General features: G+C 38.7%; 2 protein-coding genes across 4 annotated transcripts in view; one reads left to right on the forward strand and one right to left on the reverse strand.

The window, feature by feature from the left end:
* LOC126377320 (S phase cyclin A-associated protein in the endoplasmic reticulum) overlaps positions 1-15,143 on the reverse strand; it is a 526,515-nt gene that overhangs the window by 196,470 nt on the left and 314,902 nt on the right. The gene's annotated exons all lie outside the window — the stretch shown is intronic.
* LOC126377332 (endoplasmic reticulum metallopeptidase 1-like) overlaps positions 2,787-15,143 on the forward strand; it is a 31,801-nt gene continuing 19,444 nt past the window's right edge. Inside the window, exons 1-9 of one of the 2 annotated variants that reach the window (XM_050025029.1) lie at positions 6,414-6,842; positions 7,475-7,514; positions 7,683-9,174; positions 9,788-9,968; positions 10,765-10,926; positions 11,535-11,662; positions 12,415-12,513; positions 12,861-13,005; positions 13,322-13,473. In XM_050025029.1, the coding sequence (XP_049880986.1) occupies positions 9,136-9,174; positions 9,788-9,968; positions 10,765-10,926; positions 11,535-11,662; positions 12,415-12,513; positions 12,861-13,005; positions 13,322-13,473 (906 nt within the window). In that variant the 5' untranslated portion in view covers positions 6,414-6,842; positions 7,475-7,514; positions 7,683-9,135. Of the gene's footprint in view, positions 2,968-6,413; positions 6,843-7,474; positions 7,515-7,682; positions 9,175-9,787; positions 9,969-10,764; positions 10,927-11,534; positions 11,663-12,414; positions 12,514-12,860; positions 13,006-13,321; positions 13,474-15,143 lie in introns of those variants that run through there. The other variant, XM_050025028.1, reaches the window with a different exon arrangement.

The raw sequence follows: 15,143 nt of genomic DNA on the forward strand, positions 1-15,143 counted from the left end.
CAATGCCTTTAGATCAATATAACTAACAGTTTCTTTAATAAAAAAGTCATAATATGTTTAATTGAAATTTACTTTGACAACTGCTATACAGGTGAACCCTAGTGCATGGGTCGCTATTAAGCTGTTTAAATTGTACGGTCACAAAAACTAATATGTATACACTTTGAAATTATATCACATTAAGTTTGTTTTGACAAATTAAACCATAAGTCATTAAATGTCAAATATGATAATGCGACAGGTTTCTAAGATGGGTACATGATATTGCTCATGACTGTACTTTGATTAATAAGCATAACATAAGCTCACGACTACATCCTGATTGGGGTAGTCAGAGGTACATCCTTAATAATAATAATAATAAAAAAGTTTATTTAGGTAAAATCTACGACACACATCCTTCGCAAGATGAAAGTATCCACGCCTCACCGCTAGATGGATAACATCTTTATTTTGGTTTATCTTAATAATGAGAATTTGAAATTTACTTAAAAATAAAAAGGGTACTAGCTCGGCTGATGTCGCATCGACCCACAGGGGAGGCGATACGAGGCCGATTTTCAGCCATCCCCACAAAAAAAAAAAACTTAAACTATTACTTAACAAAACAATAAGGGACTTTCCAATCGGCGTTCCCCAAAAACACGATAGATGGCGTTGTTAAGTTTTTTCTTCGTTTGAACTTCTAATTTCGTGGACAATAACAGACATGCATCATTATCTTTGTTGATTTTTATTACACCAAGGTTTAATTACACCTTCCACTCAGTATTATTCGGATCAAAATAAAGAGAAGCAATATAGGTAGCAACATCATTCTATACATAATGTGATCCAAATATCAAGCAACAATTATATTTATATATGCTTCTGCCATTACATTACATTTTTGAATACCTAATTATGTAGCCCAGCAATGAGAAAATAGGTAATTATCACGTTAAAAGTGAACAACGCCATCTATCGTGTGTTTGGGGAACGTCGATTGAAGAGACCCTCATTATCAGCAACAGACTCTTGTGCTCTGAGTTGTGGATTGTATGGTCTTATTCTGCAAAACTTTGCTAGACGATTTTATAACAGATTATTTTGGAAGTTATCATTACAACTGTTTTTTATCAGAACATATTTACAAAAATACAACGCATGCTCGTAAAAGTTTAATGACTGCAAATAAAAACAATATCAGACAATCAATGATTGAGATTTCGATAAGATAATGTTAAAACCAGGGCTTTAAATCTTCACAATTTAAGAATACAACGTAACGTAGCAGCCCGCGTGTATACAGGGTGTTAGTGACATCGTAACGAATACTGAGGGGGATGATTGAGACCATGATTCTGAGTTGATATCAAGTGAAATTTTCCGTCGCAAAATTCATGATTTTTTTTTAGTTTTTTAAAATTATTTTCAATTCTATACTTTTGCGATGAAAAATTCCACTTGATATTAACTCAGAATAATCAGCTGTTTCATCCCCCTCAGTATTCGTTACGATGTCACTTACACCCCGCACAAGTACATACTGTACCCATACAAGTAGGTATGGGTGTTTTTGACACCGTAACGAATACTGAGGGGGATGATTCAGACCATGATTCTGAGTTGATATCAAGTGGAACTTTCAGTCGGAAAATTCATGAAAATTTTTGTTTTTCTTTTTATTATTTTCTGTTCCATACTTTTGCGACGGAAAATTCCACTTCATATCATCTCAGAATCATGGTCTCAATCATCCCTCAAAGTTTTCGTTACGACGTCACTAACACCCTGTATCTGAAGGAGAAGGTTAGGTATAAAGGAGGACGAACACATCAGGACCCTAATATCCGACCCCGCCGGCGGGGTCGATGATTTCCCTCATTCAGCGCATATCGCTATCGGCCGACTAAGGTCGATTCATTCAAATATACTAGGTAATCCCCTCAGACGACGACGCCCTGAGCCCAGGTTCGCACCCAACCGGGCACCCTCAGTCCGGTTGTCTTAAATTTTGTACCGGGTAAGAGCCCTCAGCACTCCCCATTTGTCCGGCCGAGTAGTTAATACAATTTGCGGCAAATCTACAATAAGTCACGTCAAATAAAAAACACTATAATCATGCTACGTTAAATAGGGTATGATGACACCAGTTGGGAGAGTAGTTAATACCATTTGCGGCAAATCGACAATGGGTCGCGTGATAACAGTGGGTGATGAGATAGGCGCTTTTATTCCCGGGGAAAGAACCCAGCAGTCATTTTCAAGACACAACACATCTTTATGTCATACGATACGCCTTAGAATATTTTTAATATTTTACCTTGTAGCAGAGCTCATAAATGCTTAAAATTAATAAAAATAATAGAATAGAATAACTTTATTCCCAAAACAGTGCAGTACAGACGATAAAGATAAGTATACAAATCAAAAATGGGACTGAGCATGTTGAATGTTGCGAAGGGTAGTAGAAATACCACTCTTAGCAACACTGATATTCTGCCAGTATCAAAGTTACGCTATGTGAAATTATAAGTAATAAAAACATTCATTGGACGCCTTCCTAGATCTATTAACTTCCTATGGAAAATCGCATTAAGACCGTGTATGTTTTGAAGCATAAAGATTGATCTCTCCATTTTCCTAGTCACTTCGCAAATGACTCACGTCAACAACCGCCTGTCCTTTAATCGACAACATTAATAAAAATTATATCGTTTTATTTCCTTACAACAGTAATAACTTACCGACTGATAAAGTACCTACCATAAAATCGAATTTGCACACATTCGCTTCAGCTTCAGTAGTTGTCGGGCGCTGGTGAAGTGATCAGGCCAGCCAGGTGTAGACCAGCATTGGGATATTCTGGTCGAGTAGTGAACCAAATCTACAATAACTCACGTCGCAAATATAAACTAAATTCTAGTGAAAATGAGAGTTGACAGTGAAAAACAGTTGTTGAAAGAGAAGAAGAGAGAACAGAAGGTAAGTCCTACTTTATTTACTTACTTACTTTTATTTTTTTAGCCTATCGTCTCATCACGGACACAACTTACAATACAAGAAATAAACATAAAATTGCTATTCAAAATTCTAGATTAAGTAAATTAAATTCATCTTTTTTGGGGTTATGTATACGTTTTTACAATAAAATACCAGATAATATTTTAAATTTGTCAGAAAATAAATTTAAAGCTCACGTGAAGCTTACTTTATGTAAAAAAGCTTATTATAAGATTAATGACTACCTAAATGATAAAAATGTCTGGTATTGAATGTGTTCCTCTAGTTATTAAATAACTTGTAATGTATATCCTCATTGGTTTTTAAAAGATGTGTTGCTGTTGCAGTTTCTTGTCATTTCTTCTCCTCAGCCATAACACCTTGCGAAATGACGTAAATTAAAAAATGTTACATTGACCTTCAACAAGTTTATCCATGATAATTACGTTGAATAAATGATTCTGATTTCTGATTTCAACGTCCCAACACGCCTGTGTCGTGTCTCCGAAAGGGGTAGTCAGGTGTGTATAGTATATAGATATACCCACTCCTCGTCAGCTATGTTTTAATCTCATGTAATAGGGGGCGAGCCCATTGCCATTAACCAGGCCCAAATCCTGGAAACCATGTGATGTGAACTATCTGTGATTCAAAGATGAATTCAAAGTCAAATTCAGTGGTTTAGAGTTCGAGCCGGGATTCGAACCCCGGACTCCGTACAACAATCTTATTCTTACCACGTGCTACCTAACCACGTGGCAGATAGTCCACGCGCTCTTTCCCTTACTTAGCGGCTTACGGTCATCATCATCATCAGCCGTACGCCGCCCACTGCTGGGCATAGGCCTCCCCCAAGAATCTCCACGACGATCGGTCCTGCGCTGCCCGCATCCAGCGGCTTCCCGCGACCTTCACCAGATCGTCGGTCCGCCTTGTAGCGGGCCTACCCACTGAGCGTCATCCGACACGTAGTCGCCACTCCAGAACCCTTCCGCCCCAGCGGCCATCGGTTCTCCTCCCTATGTGTCCTGCCCACTGCCACTTCAGCTTTGCAATTCTTCGAGCTATGTCGGTGACTTTCGTTCTCCTGCGGATCTCCTCATTTCTGATTCGATCGAGCAGGGAAATACCGAGCATAGCTCTCTCCATTGCCCGCTGAGGCTTACGGTCAATTAGAACTAAAGTGGGTTTACTCCTAAGACCGTACTCATGACCTCTGGGTGGTGCTAATCGAGCGACACATTTACCGGGGGTAGGCTTCAGCCGTGGTTACCACCCTCCAGAAAAAGCCACACTGCCAAGCGACGAAACACGTGTTCCGGCATGACGTCTAGAAAATCTGCTCTGGGAGAGATGATTTGGTAGCTCTGTACGGTCACGAGTACTCAAATTCAAATTCAAAAATATCTTTATTCAATAGGTAACATAGTTACACTTTGAATTTTACATAACGAACGTCTCATCCGCCTAAAACTACTGCAGCTTCTCACAACCTGTATAGCCGGGGAAAAGAAGCTGCAAGAAAAACCTCGGCACAGGGCCTAGACGTTCTTTAAAAAAATAAAAATAAACATAAAATATTGGTATACAATTGAGTAATTTAGACAGTTAATCCCATGCATTCATATCTTTTAAATAATCACTATCTTTATAATAACCTTTTTTGTAAAGTTTTTGTTTAACTACTGTCTTAAAACAGTTGAAAGGCAAATTCTGAATGTCAGTGGGAATCTTATTGTAAAAACGTATACATTGCCCCTTAAAAGATTTAGTAATCTACTACTAATATGTATATGGTATCATAGTGTGTACATATTAGTACACCAAAGTGTGTCCATTAGGATACCAAATAATATCGGGAAGGAAAGCTAGAATCGGGAGGGAAATATCGGGAGTCTCATATCCCCATTTAAACGCGGTAAGAACCCGTTATTATGTGCTTTAATTACTATGATACCATGTCACATTAACTTTGAATGACAAATTAAACCGTAAGTCTCATTAAACGTCAAATATGATAGTGCGACAGAGTTCTAAAGTGGGTGCATGATATTACTCATGACTGTACACCCTATTAGGAATATAAGTTGTAGCCAAAGTGGTTAATCTCACGAAGAGATTTCAGACACCGGGAAACGAACCTAGGACTTCCGGTCATAAGTAAGCAGCTGAGCTGTCTTATTACAAGACCATAGAATCTATCTCGAATTGTTTTCTGTTGAGTCTACCCACCCCATAAGGGATTAAAGGCGTTAATCTATGGATCGTCAATTCGGCACGCTCTCGGTAGGTATTTTGTAAGAACCAAATTTTATCCAAGTATTTATCGATATTGATAAGATTTTAATTTGATTAAATGATGGAATAGGAGTCCTAGTACGGCATTGAAATAGACTATTCTGGGCGCCATCACACTCGCGTCAGACAGAGTACCGCGGGGCGGAAGGCAAGAGGGAAACCACTGCCCTATTTGTCCCTAAAAAGTAGCTTGGAGAATGCTACACCGACAAAAGCGTGGCTCTTAAATTCACTAATTTAAGAGCCACGCTTTATTTTAGATTTATCTACTTATCTATCTATTCTAGAATATTTTTGGGTTCACTGTAATGATATTGACTTCCGGAGTTACCGTGTGTCATAGAATAAAATTGACTTTCAAAAGGGTTATCTTTGAAGATCTTTGATAATCACTTCAGATAATCTTGTCTGAACCCTTTGTAAAGTGTCATTTGTCTGTCCTGACTATATCAACCTAAGTGAACAAAATTACGACGACAAATTGGTAAACTAATAATTTTGATTTGATTAGGCATCTATCACTTTGTGAGACTGTCCTTTGTTTGGTAAGGACTTTTCAGGCTTGAATAACCTGATTGTCTGAAAAAGTAAGATGATTCCGTGCTTCGGAGGGCACGTTAAGCTGTTAGTCTCGGCTATTAGCCGTAAAACACCTCCACCAACCCGCAGTGGAGCAGCGTGGTGGAGTATGCTCCATAACCCCTCCGGTTGATTGAGGGGAGGCCCGTGCCCAGCAGTGGGACGTATATAGGCTGTTTATGATGAGGCATCTAAGTATTTAGGTAGTCCTCGTTGATAATTACTTCCGCACAATATCCTAGGAAGAGGAAATGACTGAAAACCAGCGCTGGATGGCGCCATAGCATGGCTCCTGGGTTATATGGCTCATGCATGAGTTATATATATGACAGGGAAACATAAAAACACGTCGATCGCTATAAAAAAAGGCTTTTTGCGTGTGGGCAACCGAAGAGCGTGGTGCGCGGCGGAGAGGTTAGCCAGAGAGAAAATTATCAAAAATCGAAATGAAATAACGCGCAGGCGCGGCGAGCGCCATCTAGCGCCGAGTCGGTTGCCCGCACCAAATACGTTGCCCCCTCAGAACAATAACTAAAGCATAGAAGGAAGGCTAAAATAAGAATTCAGAAACTATAAACCGGCTCTCTTCTAGCTTACGACACAAACTATGAGTGAGAAAAGGACAAATGATTCGCTCTTTGCTTCATTTTTTCCGAGGTTGTCACAACATGAAATGTCATTTGGACCTATTGGACTCATTTTAACTCGGCCAAATACATAGTAACATACATAAGAAGATTTTACTTATATTTACCGAACTATTTGACACGGTCGCGTCAACTGTGTTTACGAGTGTCTTGTGTTCAGATTGTTTTAAGTGATAATTTAACAATATTTTTCCAAATAAATGGAAAGAAACTTTTATTTATATCAAATAATTGAGTGTCTCGACTGTGTGACATTATGTCTTGTATGGTATGGGGCTGCAGCTCACATTCAGGAAGAAAAGAAAATAGCCAACAACTTCTGTCGTTTCATCGGTAAGTTTTTTGTAATTTTCTAGTGAAATGTGAACTGCTGAACAATTTTAGGAAAGTAATATGTTTTGCTGAATAGATTTGTAGCATAAAATATTTGAGATATCCATTATATTATACGTTTCATCGATGAATACGGAATTGATTTGAGGTTATGTTGATTGTCCATAGTGATGTACTAAAATTATCGATACTTTTAATTTTTAGATTTCCTGTAGACGATAACAAAGAGAAAGAATGGATAATTCGCATTAATAGACGAAATTGGATTCCAAATAAGTACAGCCGTATTTGCTCGAAACATTTTACTGCGGATTCATTTATGTGTGTTCCTAATTCAAAGTGGAGGCGTCTTCGAGACGATGCTATTCCTACATTGAACATTATAGATCAGACAGATGAAATGGTGTTTAAATTTAAATTTCAGCCTAGCCTGCATCATCTCACTGCTGGATAGATAGATAAGATATTTGTATCATGTTATCACAACACGTTTATACTATCTATCATTCAACTACATATTATTATGTACTTAATAAACTTAGTATATACTAAGTCTGTAGTTGTTTTATGTCTAAACAATTATGAGTTGTACACGTTTTATATAAGTAAATTATTATTATCTTTGATTTCAGATATTAAATCCAAAAGTGTCGACTGGATTTACATGAAAAGGTATATCAAATAATTTTCTTTTTTTATATTTTTAATATGATATACATATATAGAGTGTATAATTCAACCAGCTGCACAATGCACTTAAATCAGATATATTTTACTTTTATTTTTATAGATTATTTTGTACATATACTATTTTAACATTATTATTAAACTTTATTTCAGTCAGTTCAAGAAGACGAGATGAAAAATTTAAAAGAAAAGCTGAACAAGTCCCGCCTCAAGATCAAACGACTTAATGAAAAAAAAAAAACAATGTGACAGGGTGTCACAAAGACAGTTTCTAAGCAAATTGACACTGTTTAGAAATTAATAAATTTGTATTTATTGTAAATATAATGTACATAATTAATAACGTGTGAAATAAATACTTGCTAATGAAAATGAACAGATTTACGATCTAATTTATATTTCATTTTACCTCCTGTTCTTATTTACTCCTACTCCAACACTCCAGGTTGATACGAACTGCGCCCAATAAAGAATGTAATGAATGTTATAGATTTGTGTAAGCGACTTAGATAAATCTTGACTAAACCTTCCTTTACAAATACAAATATACTTTATTGCACACAACATACAATACTTACAAGTTTTACACGAAAGATACAGTACACCACCTACCTACCTTTTACTTTCCCTTTCTGTTCTCTTATGAATACTTGTATGCCGTATTTTTTAAAGTATAATGCTATATCTAGTAGGTACGAGTATGGTAATCCTAGTATTGAAACAGCTTGTAGCCCTAGTAAAGACCGCCATTTTATGTTTACAGAGTGGCACGTTTTTTCTGTAGGTATTTCCAGTCCATACTCTTTTCTATGTCTATGGCGTGACCCCATCGGGCCTCTTACCGTCTGTGCGGCTTAGACCCGGCGGCGGCGGTTCCAATTTGCACGGCACGTCGATCGACACCAGTGCACGGCGGATGACATCATAAATAAATTCGAATATTACAAAATACTTACCGATGAAACGATAACAGTTGGCTATTTTCTTTCCTTCCTGAATGTGAGCTGCAGCTCCAAACTAATATAAACCAGACAATATAATCCAAAAATGGTTAGATACTTACCTATCAGAGACAGAGTCTCCTTTCATCAAGAAGAAGATAATTGCATCCTACAAAAAGAAATCTTGTAAAAAAAATTTATCGACATTAATTGTAAGTAAATTTAATTTTATCGACATATTACTAAAGTGAAACCCAACACTAGGCAATGAAAAACTTGTGACAACCTACGAAATTACGAAACAATTTTTGTATATGCGTCTTTGTCTAACATTACGCCGGTTCCGTAAGATAAAGTAGAGCAGAATTATAGAGTTCTGTTGCTATTTTAGCCTTCCTTCTATGCTTTAGTTATTGTTCTGAGGTTGCCCCTTTATTTTAAACCGATAATTCGTGTCGCTAACAACATTTTTTTACAAACAAGCTAATAAAACTACTTATTTTGTACAAACAAGTCAATAAAATGAAATTGATTAATGACTTTGTAAATAAGAACGCATAGGTAACTAAGATAGTATGTGGATATAGATACCGTGTGCGGCGCTGGTGTTGCTGTTGGGATCATACCTGCTGCTCGGGTACCTGACGCAGCTGGTGGAGGATGAGATGCCCGAAGTCGTGCATGAGAGAGATGTCGATATTGATGTGAGTATTTTTCTTCTCCTTCTTCTATCAAGTGTGTGCGGATTACCGACCTCATCAACCCGGCTGTCAGGGTGATTGAGCCACCAAAAGCACTTGACATGGCTCATATAACGACTACGTCCATCAGGAAGGTTAAAATGGCCACATCGAAGCAATTCACCTAAGAAAGCAATATTGCTATTTGACATTTGTTTGCATTGCGCACTTACTTTTAAATATGCGCAAATATCAAATTGCAATTGCTTTCTTAGGTGAATTGCTTCGATGTGGCCATTTTAACCCCCCCCAGTAAGTAGTAACCGGAATCAACGGCTTAATGTGCCTTCGGAGGCACGGACCACCTGACTTTCAGACAATGGGATCAGCAGCCTGCACAGCTAATTAAGTACCTACACCTCACCAGGCTTTCTGTTAGACCAACGTGATAGGTGATGAGCCGCGTCGCCGGCTACATAACGGTCGGGCCAACTGTGTTAGTGGAAAACTGCTATAGCTCGTTGGTGCAAGTCCTGTACCGGGGATCAATCCGGCTCTCCTCGTTGGAGAAGCAAGCCAGTCAAGGAACATAGTGACAACTCCAGAATTATAGTCGTGGGCTTATATTGTTTTACAGGACTCAAAAACCTTCAGTGAAGAAGCAGCCCTTCGTTACTTGGACCTGACGACAGGTGACGGCCCCCGCGTGGCTGGCACCGCGTACCACCTAAACAAGACAAGAGACCTCAAGGAGCTGCTGGACGCTATCGCGCTGCAAGGACGGCTGCCCGTCTGGACCGACTGGCAGACTGCTGATGGTAATATTACCACCAATCCACTGACATACTTTTGTTATAAATAATCAATCACCAATCATGCATCAATCTGAGAACTTCTTCCGTGTGGGTTGTGAGGTGGATGACCTATGCAACTCTGATGGCCGGGTTATTATTGAGCCACCATAGGCCCCTGATATTTCTCATGTAACGACTACGTACTTACATCAGTAGTGACCGGAACCAACAGCTTTTAATCTACCAAAGCACGGATCATCTTACTTTCGAACAATTAGGTGATCAGTCAGTAATGTTCAAACCAAACTAGGGATTCAAAATGATTTTTGTGATGTCCTTACCGGGATTCGAACCCGGGACCTCGATCGTGAGGGAGGTTTTCTGGCCACGTCTTTCCCTCAGCGTTACAGATTCCGATGTGGTAGTAGTTTTACAGCTAGTTACATAATATTTAATTTAATTTTTTTTGACGTTCAAAAAGCGCTAACTTTGTAAGCCAATTTTGAAAAATAAATATTTTTGAATTTTGAGCCCAACATTCAACCACCGGACCACGGAGGTCGTTATCATCGTACATCTGAGAAATGCGTTTTATTGGAGTAAGTATGTGAAATCCTCTTGAAATTAACTCAGAATCATGGTCTGAATCATCCCCCTCAGTATTCGTTACGATGTCACTAACACTCTGTATACAGGTTACGTAAGCGGATCCTGTCAAATATGGTATCCCATGAATATGAAATCCTTGTGAATATGGCAGCCATGTATTCGATAGCGAATTTCGGAACTCCCATGAGCACATTCTTTTTCCAATTTTCAGGTGACTACTGGCTCAATCGTAATCCACCTAACGTGAACGTATATCGCAATGTATCCAACGTCATCGCGTTGCTGGAGGGAGAGAGTGGAGTGCACGCCAATGGCAGCCTCGGGTCGACCCTGCTGGTCAACTGTCACTACGACTCCGTGCCTTATGCTATGGGTGAGCTACCATCATTACTATGATCATAATCATTCATTGTTCTCGTTTAATCGTTCATTATCGTCACCACCACCATCATCGTCATCATGATCATCTTCATCATTATCATCATTGTTATCGCCATCGGCATCCCATCGATATAGTCGTCATCGGCATCATCATCATCATCTTTGCTAACGTCACCATCATCGTCATCGCCGGCAACGTCATCATCGCCATTGTCACCGCGATCATCATCGCCATCGTCACCAACATCGTCATCATCATCATCGTGCTCAACATCATCATCACCATCATCGTCGTAATCATCGACATTGTCATAAACATCGTCATCATCATCGTAGTCATCACCATCATCATCGTTATCATCATCGCCATCAACGCCATTATTATCGTCATCCTCATGGAATTTAACCCTTATTTATAGTCAACACTTAAAAATACATGCAATAAAATACGCCACCGAATAACCTGTAATACTTGTGCACTTTCAAAAATTCACTCAGTTTTTTATGTATTATTTTATTTTCTGGCGCGTGATGGTTCTACAGACCTCGACAAGGTCGTGCTACTACTGTGGGCTTATTTCATGCGTGTGTATATTACAGGTACATCAGATGACATGATCTTCTGTGCTGTCATGATCGAGACTCTAAGCAGGCTCTCACAACGACGACAGAAGTTGAGACACAACGTCATATTTTTGTTCAATGGCGCTGAGGAGAATTCACTGCAGGTATTATGATTTAATCTACTGTATGACCATAAGACCAGTCCCTTACTAATCCAGTACATAAATGTTACAGAATCATAAATATACTTTATTGCACTTAACAACTAGTTACATCACAAACAAGAAATGGACGTTTACAAGGGTGGACTTATCTCTAAGAGAGATCTCTTCCAGCCAACCCAGAGGTAGTATTAGAGTAACTGCGGAAGAATAAAAAGAGGTGCAATATATTAAATACATTATAATAATTATATCTACATATAAAACCGTTTAAAAATATATATATACACAAACATATGCCTAAGCCTCTATAAATATATACACATATAAAATATACTATACCTACATACATACCTATTATATATATAACAATATACTTAGACTACGAATACTCTATGGATAAAAATCATTTCATGCGAAAACTCTACTTATCATCTTACTGCGCTCATTCCACTGTAAGTGGGGTGCGCTGCGAAAACTCCACGCTATAATAATTAAACTTAATTATGATAATAACCGCGTAAACTTAAAACAATTAATCTACTTATTTAACAATAAAGTGCTAAATCACTTTGGTTGTCGTCATATAATCGTTAAACTGTACTGAAAATTCCACTTGATATTAACTCAGAATCATGTTCTGAATCATCCCTCTCAGTATTCGTTACTATGTCACTTTATTACTCTAGCCATAGATAGAGGCGGCCAATCAGCTCGCGACAGCAAACACCCAGGTCATTTTCTTTTTATTTCAGGGTAGTCACGCGTTTCTACAACATCCCTGGTCACGCTCCATCATAGCTGTGATCAACCTGGAAGCGTCCGGCATGAATGGAAAGCCCAACATCTTTCAAGTAAGGGTTATTAAGTTTATAAAATAGGGTCAAAATTCAAAAAATTCAAAAATATTTATTTTTCAAAATTGGCTTACAAAGTTAGCGCTTTTTGAACGTCAAACATAATTAAATTACATATTATGTAACTAGCTGTAAAAACTACTACCACATCGGAATCTGTAACGCTGAGGGAAAGACGTGGCCAGAAAACCTCCCAGCACAGGGCCCTAGTCCTACTGTTTCATGTTTTCCTTTTTCAGGGTTTCTAGCAGAATACAAGCTGGTGCTTATTTTTATTTCTGTGATGTCTGTCTATGTTTTCATATATGTATCTGTCAATATTAAACAGAATTATAACTGTTCAGGCATCCGACCCCCGCCTGCTAGCAGCGTACGAGCGCGTGGTGACGCGTCCCAGCGGTCAGAGCATCGGGCAGTTTCTGTTCCTCACTGGGATCATACCCTCCGACACCGATTTTCGGATCTGGAGGGACTTCGGTAACTATAGGGGTAAGTTTTTTTTTTACCTTTGATGGGTTTTCTCTTGGCCCCAGACTTGCCCGAAGGCATTGACGAAGCCTAAGACGGAGCGAGCTCGCCCAGAAGATGCCTGTTCACTCTGGCCTTAAAAGCACTCGGGTTATCGGGACAGAAGACGGCGAATTCTACTCCCTAGCAGTGCGCATAAGTGCAGCATCAGAGATCACAGATTATCGCTTCTGTAAAAAACCGGACCTGTCATATCTTCAAGTTAGGTAAGCGGACCCTGTGAAAAAGAGGAATAATGCTAGGGAGGTGATGAAGATCTCTTGTATTTTTTTTACAGGAATAGACATAGCGTTCGTGAAGTGGGGCAATTTGTACCACACTCGGTACGACAGCCCCAAGTATTTGATGCCGGGAGTGGTACAGAACGCTGGTACCATGCTGCTTAACCTGGTCACCGAGGTCGCTGATATGGAGGAGTTGAGTGAACCGGTAGGTTGGTTTTATTACCTGTTTCAAAACCTTTTACAAAAAAGCTTATTATAAAGTTAGTGATTATTTAGAAGATATGAATGCATGGGATTAACTGTCTGAGAACTGATATTAGGCAGCTAAATTACTCAATTGTATACCAATATTTTATGTTTATTTTTATTTATTTTTAAAGAACGTCTAGGACCCTGTGCCGAGGTTTTTCTTGCAGCTTCTTTTCCCCGGCTATACAGGTTGTGAGAAGCTGCAGTAGTTTTAGGCGGATGAGACGTTCGTTATGTAAAAATTGACGATTCAAAGTGTCATATGTTACCTACTGAATAAAGATACTTATTTTTGAATTTGAATTTCTTTTCGTTACATATTGTGGTCGAAGGCGAAGGACGTAATATTCCATCCTGACGACCCGATTACTTTAGCCATAGAGGCGGCTAATCAGGTTGCGACACTCGACGCCCTGAGCCGAGGCTTGCGTCTACACTGGGCACCATCAGGCCTGTTGTCTTAAATATTGCTTCGATGTCTCTTTTTTCTTAAGTTGTTTTCTTTTTCTTTTTCTAATCTTACATACATACATACACACATAAACTCACGCCCGTTATCCCTAATGGGGTGGGCAGAGCCACAAGTAATCAAAGACAACTTCTTCCATTTTCTTTTTTTTTTTTTTTCTTCAACTTTTTTCTAATCTTGTTATTACGTTTTACACGTGTGGTGCGGTACACACACTAAACAACTGTATTATATAATTTTGTACCTACCTAATTACTTAATAATAATATTTAGTTAAGTAGATGTTATAATATTATTATAATAAGGCACCTAGTGTCGCCTCTTTTATATTGCCGTGCCCTTACAGGGCGTCACATGTACCTTCTTACTATGTTCCACCTTAATTTATGTTTGTGACATGCATGAATAAATGAATATGAAGTGAATATGAATATGTGCCGAGTGAGAGCCCTCAGCGCACCCCAAATCTACATACATAAACTCACGCCTATTTCCCACCGGGGTAAGCAGAGACTATAGAATTCCATTTGCTTCGATCCTGACACACCAATATCAAAAAAAAAAAATCCCAAATCTACAATAAGTCCAACAAAAAAAGCTCCCTGTGATACACCGGCTTACTTCTCCGGGACCGCCGGTTCGAACCCCGGTACTGGATTTGCACCAATGAATTATTAATTTATCTTAAGTCCGTTTTCACTAATACAGTTGGCTCGACCATTATAGACGGCGATACGGCTCACAACCTATCGTTGGTCTAACAGAAAGCTTAGTGAGGTGTGGGTACTTAGTTCATCTTGCGATGAATGTACCTCTGCCTACCCCAATTGGGATATAGTCGTGAGCTTATGTTATCTTAAGTTAACTTTAACAATATGCTGGGGATGGTAACGGTTTTGAATTTTATGAATGTGAATTTTCTAAGCAATTTTCGACTGGAAATTGACTTGGGTACTTAGTTCATCTTGCAATGGATGTATCTAACTACCCCAATTGGGATATAGATTGGGATGTTATGTAAAAAAAATATAGTGTGTATGAGTGAAGTGTATGAAGTGTGTGTGTACGTGCTCGTGCACGTATGTTGACTGTTTGTTACGTATATGTACAGTCATGAGCAATATAATGTACCCACTTTAGGACTCTGTCGCACTAAC

The sequence above is a fragment of the Pectinophora gossypiella genome, chromosome 23 (assembly GCF_024362695.1).
Source record: "Pectinophora gossypiella chromosome 23, ilPecGoss1.1, whole genome shotgun sequence".
Taxonomy (NCBI): domain Eukaryota; kingdom Metazoa; phylum Arthropoda; class Insecta; order Lepidoptera; family Gelechiidae; genus Pectinophora; species Pectinophora gossypiella.